Here is a 14,736-nt window from a genome sequence, read left to right on the forward strand (position 1 = left end):
TGCTCTGCCACCTTCTGACAGATGAAGCAGCACATACTATCACCTATTCTTTATACTGTTCAATTAATATTTTGAGATATTTAGCATGTACACATTTTAACACAAAATTCACAACACTGTAACCAAAAATTCTAAATACAACTCCCACATCCAAACATGTAAGTGCTTGTACTACATAAAACTGTGTAAATGTCTGAATGTGACATAGTCTGAATTACCTCCATGCTCATGGGGACATTAATAGTGTCAGAAAAATACTCTTACATATTCACATGTTATGCCAGTTTCACATATCCTCCATGAGTGGGGCATGAGCGCCGATTCGTTTCGGCACCAATATTAACCGATTATACCCTTCACATCGCAAGTGTGAGTCATGAGGTGAAGCATCCCAGAAGCAGCAGTGAACAGATAGTTTTGGCGCCAAGCCTATTTTTGCCACACAGCCCACGCTGAACTCTGGGTGCAGCAGAAAACGTCTCGGTTACTGACATAACCTCTGTTCCATGATGGAGGGTACGAGACGTTGTGTCGCTGAGTTGACACTAGGGGTCACTCCTGCGGAGCACGGCCATCTCTGATTTTGAGAAAAGGCCAATGAGAATTGGCGTGTGGAATTTGAATGCCACTCCCCCGGACATACGGGTATAAAAGGAGTGACGCTGCAAATACATATCAGGTATTGCACTGAGGACCCGAGCAAAAGACTCGGCGCTTTCAGCGGATGGTTCAGTATTGTGGCTAGCGGGAACACAATGTCTCATTCCCTCCATCAGGGAACGGAGGTTACGTCAGTAACTGAGACGTTCCCCATCTGTCACTCAGTCGACGTTGTGTCGCTGAGTTGACACTAGGGGTCCCATGGAAAACGCCACAGAGCTCAACCGAGTTACGCAGACTAGCGGTGCGAGACGGGCAAACCTTTGTGTGCCTCGTAGCCAGCGCAGCAAGCCGTCGCATAACTACCCCCAAAACACTGGCAGGCATGAAGCGGTCGCCTGCACCTAGGGGGAACGGCTAACTGCTCAGAAGTATAAGGACTGGCTGGCCCAGCCAGGGCCTTCTCTCTATTTTTCTCCCCTGTAAAAGGAACAAAATCATTCGGCTGGGGGCCAAATATATATGGTCCAAGCTGGGGGGTGTCCCTCCAAAGAGGAGGACACCGCGGAGACCACACCTGGCCCCGAGGGGGGGTTTAGGTGGAATACACACACGGTCTTACCAGCTAGCAGCGGAAGCACATCGTGTGGAACGGCGTCGTGGTAGACCCTACCCAAAGGTGGGGAGGTGTCACTACAAACACGGCGACCCAGGGCAGAGGGCCCTCTGTCCAAGGAAGACGCGGTTTGCCAGTAGGGAAACCATTTTGCGGGATATACATCACACAGGGTTGCCGAAGGGGGCAACCAGCACATGTGGAGCACTTACCTCAGTACGGGGGCCTACTGACGCCCGTACCGGGGCGGCAGCGAGCCTCTCCGAAGACTCGACGGCCGCTAGGCTAGGGGGGGAAGAACGTCCAGGCTTCACACTTCCTGTGAACGCAACTGGGGAAAAGAGCGCACGTCTTCACCTCAAGGGAGGGGAAAGGCGCTATGCACAAGCGATACACCAGGCCAGCTGACCCGAACTTACTTGTTTGTCACCTGATAACACACGAGATGTAACTGGCTCAACACTGAGTTTATAGAACCTTGCAAAGGTGTTAGGTGTTGCCCAACCCGCAGCTGTACATATGTCTGCTAGAGAGGTGCCATGGGACAACGCCCATGAAGCCGCAACGCCCCTGGTAGAATGGGCTCGTAGGCCAGCAGGGGGCGGCACGTGCTGGCCGTGGTATGCCATCGTGATGGCTTCGATGACCCAGTGGGCGATCCTCTGTTTGGAGACAGCGCTTCCCTTACGCTGTCCGCCAAAGCAAACAAAGAGCTGCTCTGAGCTTCTAAAGCTCTGCGTGTGGTCCAAGTAGATGCGAAGAGCACGCACCGGACACATCAACGTAAAAGTTGGGTCTGCCTCCTCCAGGGGCAGCGCTTGCAGGTTCACCACTTGATCCCTAAAAGGGGTCGTGGTAACCTTGGGCACATAGCCCAGTCGGGGTCTCAGGATGACGTGAGAGTAAGCCGTACCGAACTCTAGGCACAGTTCGCTAACAGAGAACGCCTGCAGGTCCCCTACCCTCTTGATGGAGGTGAGCGCCGTCAGGAGGGCGGTCTTCAGAGAGAGCGCCTTTAGCTCTGTTGACTCAAGGGACTCGAAGGGAGCTCCCCGAAGGACCACAGAGAGGTTCCACGAGGGAACGAGGCGCGGCCTGGGGGGGTTTAACCTCCTCGCGCCTCTCAGGAACCTGATGATCAAATCGTGCTTCCCTAAATACTTACCTTCCACTGTATCGTGATGTGCCGATATAGCGGCTACATACACCTTCAAGGTGGAGGGGGACAGCCGTCCCTCCAACCTTTCCTGCAGAAAGGAAAGCACTGATCAAACTGCGCATCTCTGGGGGTCTTCATCATGGGAAGAACACCACTGAGCAAACATACGCCACTTCAGGCCTTAAAGACGCCTCGTTGAGGGGGCTCTCGCCTGAGTGATCGTGTCTACCACCGCGAGTGGTAGGACGCCTAAGTCTACCGCGTCCCGTCCAAGGGCCAGACATGGAGATTCCAGAGGTCTGGTCGCGGGTGCCAGATGGTCCTTCCTCAGGGGAATTTGCTGGTGGGGGGGGGGGGGTGCTGTCACGAGGAGCGTGAGGTCCGAGAACCAAATCCGGGAGGGCCAATAGTGGGCCACTAAGAGGACCTGCTCCCTGTCCTCCCTGACTTTGCACAACGTCTGTGCAAGTAGGCTCACTGGGGGAAACGCATACTTGCGAAGCCCCGGGGGCCAGCTGTGTGCCAGGGCATCTGTGCCGAGGGGGGCCTCGGTCAGATAGTACCATAGTGGGCAATGGGAGGATTCCGGGGAAGCCTCCTCAGGGCAAGTAGTACTGCCAGAAACTCGAGGCAGTTGATGTGCCAATGCAGTCGCGGGCCTGTCCAAGGGCCAGCGACTGAGTGCCCGCTGCACACGGTGCCCCAGCCCCGTTGGGAGGCATCTGTCGTGACCACAACGTGCCTGGAGACCTGGCCAAGGGGAACTCCTGCCTACAAGGACGCTAGGTCTGACCAGGGGCTGAGAGAGCGGCAACACGTCTGCGTGACGAGGACGCGGTGTGTGCCGTGGCATCATGCTCGTCTCTCAACTCGGGTCTGCAGCCAGTGCTGGAGTGGTCTCATATGCATCAGCCCGAGCGGTGTAACCGTGGCTGATGATGCCATATGCCCCAGGAGCCTCTGAAAGGATTTCAGTGGGACCAACTGTTCCGTCTGAACGTACGCAGACAAGTCAGCACTGACTGTGCACGCTCGCTGGTGAGACACGCCAACATTGAGACCGAGTCCAACTCCATACCGAGAAAAGAGATGCTCTGAACCAGGATGAGCTTGCTCTTTTCCCAGTTGACCCGAATCCCCAAGCGGCTGAGTTGCCTGAGCACCAAGTCCCTGTGAGCACACAACATGTCTCGTGAGTGAGCTAAGATTAGCCAGTCATCGAGATAGTTGAGGATGCGGACGCCCGCTTCCCTCAGTGGGGCAAGGGCTGCCTCTGCGACCTTCGTGAAGGCGCGAGGGGACAGGGACAGGCCGAAGGGGAGGACTTTGTACTGATATGCCTGACCCTTGAAGGCAAACCGGAGGAAGGGTCTGTGCCGAGGAAGGATCGATTGGCCGCAACCCGCCGCCTTTTTTGGGTACGATGAAGTAGGGGCTGTAAATCCCCTTCTTCATCTCGGCTGGAGGGACAGGCTCTATCGCGGCCTTCTGTAGAAGGGAGGCGATTTCCGCACACAAGGCAGCGGCATTCTCGCCTCTCACCGTGGTGGGGCGGACGCCGTTGAACCTGGGCAGGCGCCTGGCGAACTGAATCGCATAGCCGAGTCGGACGGTCCTGATCAACCAATGCGACGGGTCGGGGAGCGCGAGCCACGGCCCCAAACTCCGAGCGAGAGGGACCAAGCGGACTATAGCGTCGGACGTACCGGCAGGCAGGGCCTCGCAACGGGGCGGAGCCCGGGGTGCTGAATCTAGGGACATCGAAGCACTTAACTGGCTCCTTGTGACCACTCCCGGAACAGCCTGGGACGGGGGAGGAAGAATTTTGTCCTCCTGGCCCACGGAGACCTGTTGGCCGGCCCAGAGGACCGCTGGAAAGCGCCGTAAAACCAACAGCTTGCAGAAATGAATGAAACAGCAGAGGAATTCAGCTCTATGACTGCTCTTTCGGCTCCGAAGAAGATATCTGATGTGTATTTGCAGCGTCACTCCTTTTATACCCGAAAGTCCGGGGGAGTGGCATGCAAATTCCACACGCCAATTCTCATTGGCCTTTTCTCAAAATCAGAGATGGCTGTGCTCCGCAGGAGCGACCCCTAGTGTCAACTCAGTGACGCAACTTCAACTGAGTGACAGACGGGGAACTAAAATAATCAGGAGATTTTAGAAAAGAGGCAAAAACAAATGAATAAACAAAATTTAAACCGAACCAACTATACACTACAATTTATAGGTCTGCATCTTGACCAACCTTTTTGGAAATTTCAGTCTTTCCCCATCCAAGCAGATAGGAGCTATACTTTTATGTCACTTTTTTACAAAGAAAACAGGTGCCCAGTCTGCCAGAGACTGTTCCAAAGATGACCGCAGAGTTGACTGGCTTTCCCTAAAAGGGACTTTGACATATTAACCAATCATGACCAAGTACGCTGATAAACAAGTGCACGTGACTGCCCGCCGTTGCCGTAGGAACCTAGAAAAGAGAAGTGGTCAATGTGAAAGAACAAACGCAAAGTGTTGCTTCTTCCTTGCTCACTCCCCGCTCACGAAGTATATGTGAATCCGGCATTACAGGAAGAAATGGATGGGCTTCTTTTAGTTGTTGAAAACCCATTTTTTTTGGTGCATTTCTACTTGTACAGACTGAGAGGATGACAAAGAGCACGAGCGCCAAGCGCATGACGTCATTGCTATTGTAAATATATTTCAGGGGATTTGCTGAAAGTCTAGAATGAAAGTATTGTCAAATCAATGTGCAATGCATCAAAATTGTTTCTCTTCTCTGCAATCGATACTAAAGACAAGAAGCGAGAAGGAAAATTAGTATATTAAATGTAATTACAAAACAAAAATCAGTGAGCGAGTTTAGAGAATTGTCAGGACAGCACACACCTCTTAAAAACGGATGTCTAGTCACCCTACTTAAAAGCAATGAGAAAACAATACATCATAACATTTATTGCCATGACCTTATGAATTTAAGACATGTTTCTCTGATTTTAGAACTTTTTAAGGCCTTAATTAGCAGAATGGTAAATTAAGACTTTTAAGACCCGCGGAAACCCTTTTTTATGGTTCTAATAAAGTGCTTGATGTGATCTTTCACTGTTGTTGCCCATCCGCCTCAAGTAACAATGTGTTGTGCATTCTGAGATACTATTCTTCTCACCACAATTGTACAGAGTGGTTATCTGAGTTACTGTAGCCTTTCTGTCAGCTCAAACCAGTCTGGCCATTTTCCGTTGACCTCTCTCATCAACAAGGTGTTGCTGACTGCAGAACTGCCACTCACTGGATGTTTTTTGTTTTTGGCGCCATTCTGAGTAAACTATAGAGACGGTTGTGCTTGAAAATCCCAGGAGGTCAACAGTTAACTGAAGCTCCTGACCCGTATCTGAATGATTCTATGCTTTGCTGCCAAACGATTGGCTAATTAGATAATTGCATGTATAAGTGGTGTGCATGTGTTCCTAATAAAGAGCTCAGTGAGTGTATAGTATACACAACATCACATGTTCAGGCTACTTACCGGTACTTTAAAGTCATCTCTGTGGAGTTTGAAAAACACATCAGACAGGGTTCGCTGCAGGATGGCACTGGGTCTCAGCACCAGAACAAACCGAAGATTACCAGGAAACCAGCCCTACATATATACATGCAAACACACAATCAAGAATCTGTACACAAGCACACACTTATGTAAGAATGAACAGGTAAAGAAAATGTAATTAAAAGTAATATATTAACACATTAAAAGACAATCTATTTAACAATAACAATTTTATAACAACAAATTTGACCATGAATCAAACAATGAACATGTCAATATTTCAAGCATCTTGATGTTTGTGAAATATAACAACAGCAATGAGACAATAAAGGACTATAAACGATTTAATTGGTGATTCACAGGAATATAGAAATGCAGTTGGACTTACTGAGATACGCAGTAATGTTCCCTTTAAACAAGTCCATCGATCCTGGCGTCTGTCAATCACTACGATAAAGCCCACACCTGCTGCGCTCAGACTAGACACATGCACATGCGTTACTGCTGTCAGCATGTATGATAATCAAAGAGCCATGAAAAGAGCAAGTATGTGTGTTTACCTGGGAACACTTGTCAGGTAGGTGAGAACATTACGAAAATCTTGATCTTCAATTTCACAAAATGAAGGAAATTCTGGGAAGATAATGATAGGGCTTCCATCCTGTCCTCTTCCCCCTAAAGAGAGATTAAAATCAGAGAATCTAAAAAGAAAACCTGTTCCTGTGATCTGTTCTGAGTACAAACAGCAAGGGGCAATAAACACCAGAGGGCCATGCAAACTAGAACAGGTGCTCCATTGTCACTAAAGGTTTCTTATGTGATGGCTAAAATTAGTACACAGGCAAGCCAATGAAAACTTGCTCCCACCATCTGTATGCTGTGTCAGTCTTCATATTGTGTTCTATTGCTACTGAACAGTTGTTAGAGATCGCTATGAGAGCCAAATACCAACACAATTCCAGATCGCCTTGTTGGTGTTTTTACCATCAGTGTTGAGGCTAATGTTTCTATTATATTCTGGTCTCTCATTCAATGTATAGTAAATGTATGTGATTTTTTTCACTAATTTTATTGTATGGCAGGTTACAATCATTACAGTATGTATTAGCACAACTCTCCTCAACAAGCTCACAATTTGAGGCACCATTCGAATTCATGGCACAATCGGTGCGGGACAAGTTACACGGCATAGTTTAATACTTAAAGGGATAGTTCACCCAAAAATTAATATTCAATCATTGTTTACTCACCCGTGTTGTTGATAACCCATATTATTATTTTTCTTTTTCATAACACAAAGGGAGAAATTGTAAAAAACTAAATTGTGCTCAGCGATGTCATGCAATGACTGTTTATAGTGACTACCTCTTGAAGCAACAAAGGGACACAAAATTATATTTTAGAAGTCTACTCAATTATTCCATGAGAAACAAACCAAAATATAATGTTTTATTTAGTGAAAATGTTTACTGAACATTGATCTCCTGTGTTTGTTCATGACAGGGCACGAGAGCAAAAGTTCGCGAAGCCCCCTCGCAACATTGTGGCATCCAAGTGAAAACTTGGTTATCTAAAAACAGGTCCGCCACAGCGATAGCGACAACAGAACACAACACAGCTGCACACAAAATAGAGAACAGAACTTACTAAACATGACTAAATAGCTTGCAGTCGAAGAATTTATGCATTTCTATGCCCAGACTTATTTTTTTATTTTTTTTACGTTTTTGGACTTGAGCCAGTTCACAGTGGAGGGAGTTAAAGCTGCGCAATGCAAAAAATAGAAAATAAGCGATTGATAGAATGTACCATCGCTCGTAACTGCTAGTTAGGACAAAAACTCTTATTACCATAAAAATTATACCTTTTACCGTGTGTCATTTTCAAATAAATGACAAATATATTAATCACTTGAATGCCCCAATGTCACGAGGGAGCTGCATGAACCGTTGCTCTCATGCCCTTTCATGAACACAGACAGAAGATCAACTGTCAGTGAACATTTTCACGAAATAATACATAAAATGTCAGTTTGCTTCTCAGCAAACCTTATCGTAAGCTTTCATAACAATCATGAGTCCCACTGAATAATTTATTAGACTTCTGAATTATACTTTTGCATTCTTTTGAAGCTTGAAGAGGTGGTCACCATAAACTGCCATTATATGACATCACTGAGCACAACAATTTTCCAGAATTTCTACCTTTGTGTTAAGAAAAAGAAAGAAAGTCTTATGGGGTTATGGGGTTATAACAACACAGGGGTGAGTAATGACTGAATTTTAATTTTTAGGTGGACAAATCCTTTAATATTAGTGGTTCTGAAAAGCAATAGCCTTATCGAGCACCACTAATAAATGTAGAGATGACATTAGTGTTGTCAGCATTCCCCCAGGAAAGAAACCATGATCATAACAATGTATAAAGCGAGAATCAGTTATGTCAATTAATTCCCCTCTATTCGCTCCTTTTCTAAATTGAGAGGGGGATATGTGGTGACGTTGCAGTGGTAAGACAGAGGATGATGGAATGGAATGAGAGAGAAAACAGAGAAAGCCACTGGGTAAAGATCCTGATGTGATAAAAATATTAATTTGGCAAGTCATGCCTTCTCCTTGTCTCCATGACAATATGACAGGGATTGCACAATCTTTGTTTACTCTGGTTAAGTCTAACGGTAACAAACCTGTCAGAAAGAACCACATGCTTTCAGATGAAACCCTTAATGCTGCAGTGTGTATGTTTGTTCAAACATGCCTTTATGTAACAAAATGCCCTTTCCCCCGACCAATGCCTTTTTTATTTTTCTCACATCCTTGACAGGAAATTACAGGAGGAGAGTTTTGACTAACAAATCTACACACAGAGTCGTGCGCTCTTGCACATGTGTACTAGTGTTTATTATCTACTACAAATTCAAATAGGTACATTAATGATTAGAGATTTGGTGTTGTGCTTTTATTAAAGAAATTTGGTAACACTTTGCAATAAGAATCCATTCATTAACATTAGTTAATGAACAAACAATAAACAATATAATTTGTACAGCATTTATTCAACTTTGTTTATGTTAATAAAATTCAACTGTTTATTGTTAATTCATAGAGCATTAACTAATGTTAACTAAAACAACTTTTGATTTAAAGAAAGTATTAGTATCTGTTGAAACTAACATTAACCAAAATTAGTAAATGCTGTTGAAGTATTGTTCATTTATTTCATGTTAAGCAATGTTGTTAAAAAAATTTAACAAATGGAACCAAATTGTAAAAGGTTAAGAACTTTTATAACACAATATACTTTTTTGATTACTCAGAATCGTGAACTGTTTGTGTCATCTACTAGAATATATTAAAAAAAATTGTGTATGTGTGTGTGTTCGTGTGTAAATTTATCCTAAAGTTCCTTGGGAGAATGTCAACAATAAAATATAAATAGACACAACAGAAACAATTGTTGACACGGTAAGAATATATAACTATAAAAATTATGTGGATAGCATAGCCCAGGTAATTTTGTTTTAGGATGAATTAGATGAGAAATGTTTGAATTCATACTGAAGTCTCTGACTTTTGATTGCAGACTATAGTATCTTAGCAAATCTCAGCACAAATATATTCTGAAACTCTAGAGACGTGAAATTACTGCCGTAATTTCTCAGGAGACATTTTCAAGAATCAGGAGGCATAAGCAAGCTCTCCAATTGCTCTCCATTTAATCTCATTGCTGACAGTTGGGATGTTAAAGGAATAGTTCACCTGAAATGAACATTCTCTCATCATTTACTCACCCTCATGCCATCCCAGATGTGTAAGACTTTCTTTCTTCTGCAGAACACAAACAAATATTTTTAGAAGAATATCTCAGCTCTGTAGGTCCATTTAATGCAATTAAATGCTGACCAAAACTTTTAAGGTCCAAAAAGCACATTAAGGCATCATAAAAGTAGTCCATATGACTCCAGTGTTTTAATCCATCTTCTAAAGCGATCCAATCGGTTTTGGGTGACGAGACCTTTTTTACTATAAATCTTTACATCAGCATTCTCCATGGCGATCATGATTTCAAGCTTGATTATATTTTCTAGTGCCAAACACTAGGAAGTGTAATCAAGCATGAAATCATGATGATGCCTAGAGACTGAAATGGCAAGATGCACAAAGAAAAAGGGGTATATTTGGCTCTGTTCTCACCAAAAATCATTAAGATCACTAAAGAAGCCATAAATTAAACCAATGGAGTCATGTGAATTACTTTTATGCTGCCTTTGTGTTTTTTCGAGATTCAAAGTTCTGTTACCCATTCACTTGCACTGTATGGACCAACAGATCTGAGATATTCTTTGTACTCAGCAGAAGAAAGATCAGACTTTTTAACTCTTGATCTTTCACGATCAATATACATCAGCACTGCACTTTATTAGTCTCACACTGGACTTCTTTATACTTTCCCTTATTAACACACTGGCTCCTGACTATTAAACCGACAGCCCGAATGTCAATAAAACACTATACAACACCTTACTTATTTATTCCCAACTGATTACATGTGTAAATTGGGGGTGGGATTCTGTGTATTTTTTATTTTTTGTATACAATGTATTTTATATTGTGTATAATGTATACTGTATATTATTAGTTTGTATATTGTATATTGTGTTATGTGTAAATTAGATGTTTATTGTAGACTGCCACAGGAACTACACCCAAGACTTTCACCAACTGTTGCACTTGTGTATATGGTTGAGTGACAAAGTGATCTGATATTTGTATTTCTCTTGATAGAGAGGTGAAAATAAGAAGAGAGAGCAACGTAAATGTATTACAAAAAATTATTACCTGATAGGAATGCAAACTGTTTCTTGAGCTCAGTGAGGATGTCAGCAGCAAATAGAGAACTGGACTCCTTCTGCATGATCTCATCTGTAATACACAAACACACAGACACACTGCTCAGCTGAGAAGATCATTGGGGTCTCTCTTCCCTCCATCAAAGACATTTACAAAAAACACTGTATCCGCAAAGCAACCAGCATTGTGGACGACCCCACACACCCCTCACACAAACTCTTTACCCTCCTCCCGTCTGGCAAGAGGTACCGAAGCATTCGGGCCCTCACGGCCAGACTGTGTAACAGCTTCTTCCCCCAAGCCATCAGACTTCTCAATACTCAGAGACTGGTTTGACACACACGTGTCCTGAGTTGCACTTTAATAACTGTCACTTTATAACCGTCTGCTACCTCAATAACTGCTATGTGCATAGAACATTATCTCATAGTATGTTATGTTTACATTTTTAGAAACTGTCATCTTTTTGCACTACTGAGTACTGGTCGGCGCTGCACTGTCTATTGTCCTGTTCATTGTCAGTAATTTGTTGTACTGTCCCGTACTTTTTGCACATGTTTGCACGTGCACTTTATATAGGTAGTTTATATAGGTATTTTATTTCGTTGTGTAGTCTCATGTGGTCCTATGTTGGTCCTTTGTTGTTTTTATGTAGCACCATGGTCCTGGAGGAACGTTGTCTCGTTTTGCTGTGTACTGTACTAACTGTATATGGTTGAAACGACAATAAAAACCACTTGACTTGACTTGACTTGACACTAACACTATATTGTGAGCAAAATAACAGCTTCTTTGAAACTGAAAGGTTATTAACAGGAGCATTATAGTTTTGTCGTGCTGTTTGGTCTCAGAGTATCAATCTTTAAATCACAGTTAAAGAAGTTCCCTATTTTAGGTTCTGCACTCACTAGTACTGCCTGTCTTCAGTGCATTGTGTCTTCGGCTGGTATATATTACCAGCAGTGGGAGGTGAACATTGCCCAAAGCAGTTCCCATGATCTGATCAATAGCAGATCAGGCATTTGTAGAAAGAAATGAATAGTACTAGATGATTTCCTATCTTAACCAAAACCATACAACCTACACCCCAGGTCTGAAGCAGAGACAAACAATCACATATGACCAGAGATATGTGCACATCCATAAACATAGGTGCAACATGCACAACGGTAGCTTCAGTGCAAGCTTAAGAACACTTAAGAAATAATATGTGTGTTGCTTACCCGTGCAAAACACAATGCCACTATTCTAGATTGTTATGGATATTGTCTCTAGGTGATAGCTTACTGGCCCAACTCAAAAGAGCCAATCCTGAAGTCTCAATTAAATTTTTGTCCCTAGATATGGCTCGGCCTCCTCCTTTAAATTACATCAAATTTTTTTGCTTGTTTAATCATCAAAATCATAAGTCTTAGAAGTCATACCACAGTAATAGCACACCTCTTCACAACAAGCTGCATGTTTTCAGGTATCAATCATGTCCATAGCACAAAAAGTGTGAGTTTAAATCACCTAATTTATACAAATAATAAGTATTTACATTGTTACAATGTTTGTAGTGCTTTTCCAATCAGTGTTATAATAGTATTTCTTTTTTTATTTCAGTTTTAGCTTCAGTAACTTTAGGTTGACTAATGTATGAAATACTTCCACTGACAGAGAACATTTATTAAAACTTTATTAATGGCACACTTCATTTCTGGAGTTCATATTGCTCCTTGATAATCCCAACATTTTCGACGGAAAAATTAAACTAAATCTTCATACAGTTTTTGTGTTTTTAATTTTAGTTCGTTGTCAAGGCAAGATTTTGTAACGTTTTTAATCTAATATTTGTATCATATTTTATTTTTTTTTAATTAGTTTTAGTTTTTGTTAACGATAATAACCTTGTTTCCCATTTCTTTTCAAGTCTGGTGAATTGGTTCACACAGTGCTTTGATCAATCAGTTATTACGGGCAGTACTTCAAAGCAAAAAATACATAAAATGGCTTAAAAGAGGGAGAATGTAAAGAGTAGAATATCTATCTTTTGTTCTTCTAAAAAAAGAGTGTTATCCCAGAGTCAGGAGTCAGGTTCACCCCCTTAGGATGTTCACACACATTGGACAGAAAGTCATCCTTCACATTTCAGATGACTTTTATGGCAGTGTTCACCTGTTCTCACAGATGTATTGTTCCCCCAACTCCTAATGTTACCCCCCTTTTATACAGATTGACTAATACATTCACAGTCACCGGTTATTCAATTTCAGATTTCTCTCTTATTTCTCTCCTGCGCTCAATTCAGTTAAACTTAGTGTGATAGAAACTGTACATTTGATTTGCCAACGCAGTGCAAAATTGGTAGAATCAAGTAAAATAACTATATAGTGTAAATTAATTGAACAAGTACCACAAACAAATAAAAAACATTAATGTAATATAAAATATCAAAGATTTCTCGCTACATTGTGCATATTTGAGTATGCACACGAGTGCATATTTGAATAAAATGACAAATCCTCATCCTCACTTACTGTGGAGCCATTGGCAACGACGGAAGAACAGGTAATATTTCTCAGCCTCTGCTAGAGGAATGCTCACAGTTTTCCCTCTGTTCTGTACATCCATCCCTCTATTCCCAATTCTGCTCCTCTTTCTCTTGTTCTTTTTGTCTGCTATCTTGTTCACTCTCTGGTTGACTTGCAACCCTAAACAGCTACCTCAGAATGAGCTAACGGACACAGGTGCAACAAAAATTGACTTCCTGTTTCTCTCTCTCTCTCTCTCCCTATATTTCCACTCTTCACAAAAGCTTCCTGGAATAGACTGGTCCCCTGTCACACATACACACACCCACATACACAGGTTCCCTTCACCTGCTGTATTTTAATAACTGATAACAGTGATGGATCACTGACTGTAAAAAACAGAACTTTCTTTGTGTCCTGTTTCTTTCTTTAGGTCTCTCTCTAGTTCGGCACAATCACCCCCAAAAAAGTCTGCTGGACCCCAGGAGCCCCTTCCCCCCTTACATTGGTGAATGAATGAAACCCTTTGTGTGAGTTTGAATAAGAGGAATCTGAGCATGATCTGATCTTGCAAGGTAGAGAAAGATAAGGCTGAATTCAAGCCACTCAGAAGCCATTCAAATCCACAGATAACATTTAAAAGCAGAAAACACTCTTTTTAGTCTGGTAAATCACTCTAGCTATCTCTCTCTCTCACACACACACATACACTCACTTAGCACTTTATTAGGAACACTATTGTCCTAATAAAGTGCCTGACATGGTCTTCTGCTGTTGTAGCCATCTGCCTCAATGTTAGACTTGTTGTGCATTCTGAGATGCTATTCTGCTCACTACAATTTAACAGAGTGATTATCTGAGTTAACATAGCATTTCTGTCAGCTCGAACCAGTCTGGCCATTCTCCATTTACCGCTCTCATCAACAAGGCATTTCCTTGTTGGATCCCAGGAGATCAGCAATTACAGAAATACTCAAACCAACCTGACTGGCAACAATAATCATGCCATGGTAGAAATCACTGAGATCACATTTTTTTTACCTATTCAGATGGTTGATGTGAACATTAATGGAAGCTCCTGACCCATATCTGCACGATTTTATGCAGTGCATTTCTGCCACACAATTGGCTGATAAAATAATCACATGAATAAGTAGGTGTACAGGTGTTCCTAATAAAGTGCTCAGTCAGTGTATATACAAAGTATATACACACATTTCCTTAGGTGTCTCTGTAAGCAACAAAGAGAAAAAAATTTCTCCAGACTGAGCTAAACTAAAGTTCAGACTACAGTGACTCATACAGGTAGAATACAAACATATAAATGTATAGTCTATGCTACAAATGTATAGTCTATGCCACAAATGGCTCTAGAAGGATATTCTGCATTTACACAGAAAAACAATTGCTTTATAGTTAACACTTAAATATTACAGTTTAACTCTTAA

The 14,736-nt window shown here is 42.6% G+C and overlaps 1 protein-coding gene across 1 annotated transcript in view; it reads right to left on the reverse strand.

Annotated features, from left to right (window-relative positions):
- Positions 1-13,485, reverse strand: part of LOC127654570 (guanine nucleotide exchange factor DBS-like) — a 64,418-nt gene extending 50,933 nt beyond the window's left edge. Inside the window, exons 1-5 of the mRNA XM_052141774.1 lie at positions 13,295-13,485; positions 10,764-10,847; positions 6,486-6,600; positions 6,314-6,404; positions 5,905-6,018 (exon numbers count right to left, since the gene is read on the reverse strand). Of these exons, the coding sequence (XP_051997734.1) occupies positions 5,905-6,018; positions 6,314-6,404; positions 6,486-6,600; positions 10,764-10,847; positions 13,295-13,388 (498 nt within the window). The 5' untranslated portion in view covers positions 13,389-13,485. The remainder of the gene's footprint in view (positions 1-5,904; positions 6,019-6,313; positions 6,405-6,485; positions 6,601-10,763; positions 10,848-13,294) is intronic.
- Positions 13,486-14,736: the final 1,251 nt, after the last annotated feature.

Source organism: Xyrauchen texanus, chromosome 14 (assembly GCF_025860055.1).
Source record: "Xyrauchen texanus isolate HMW12.3.18 chromosome 14, RBS_HiC_50CHRs, whole genome shotgun sequence".
NCBI classification, from domain to species: Eukaryota; Metazoa; Chordata; class Actinopteri; order Cypriniformes; family Catostomidae; genus Xyrauchen; species Xyrauchen texanus.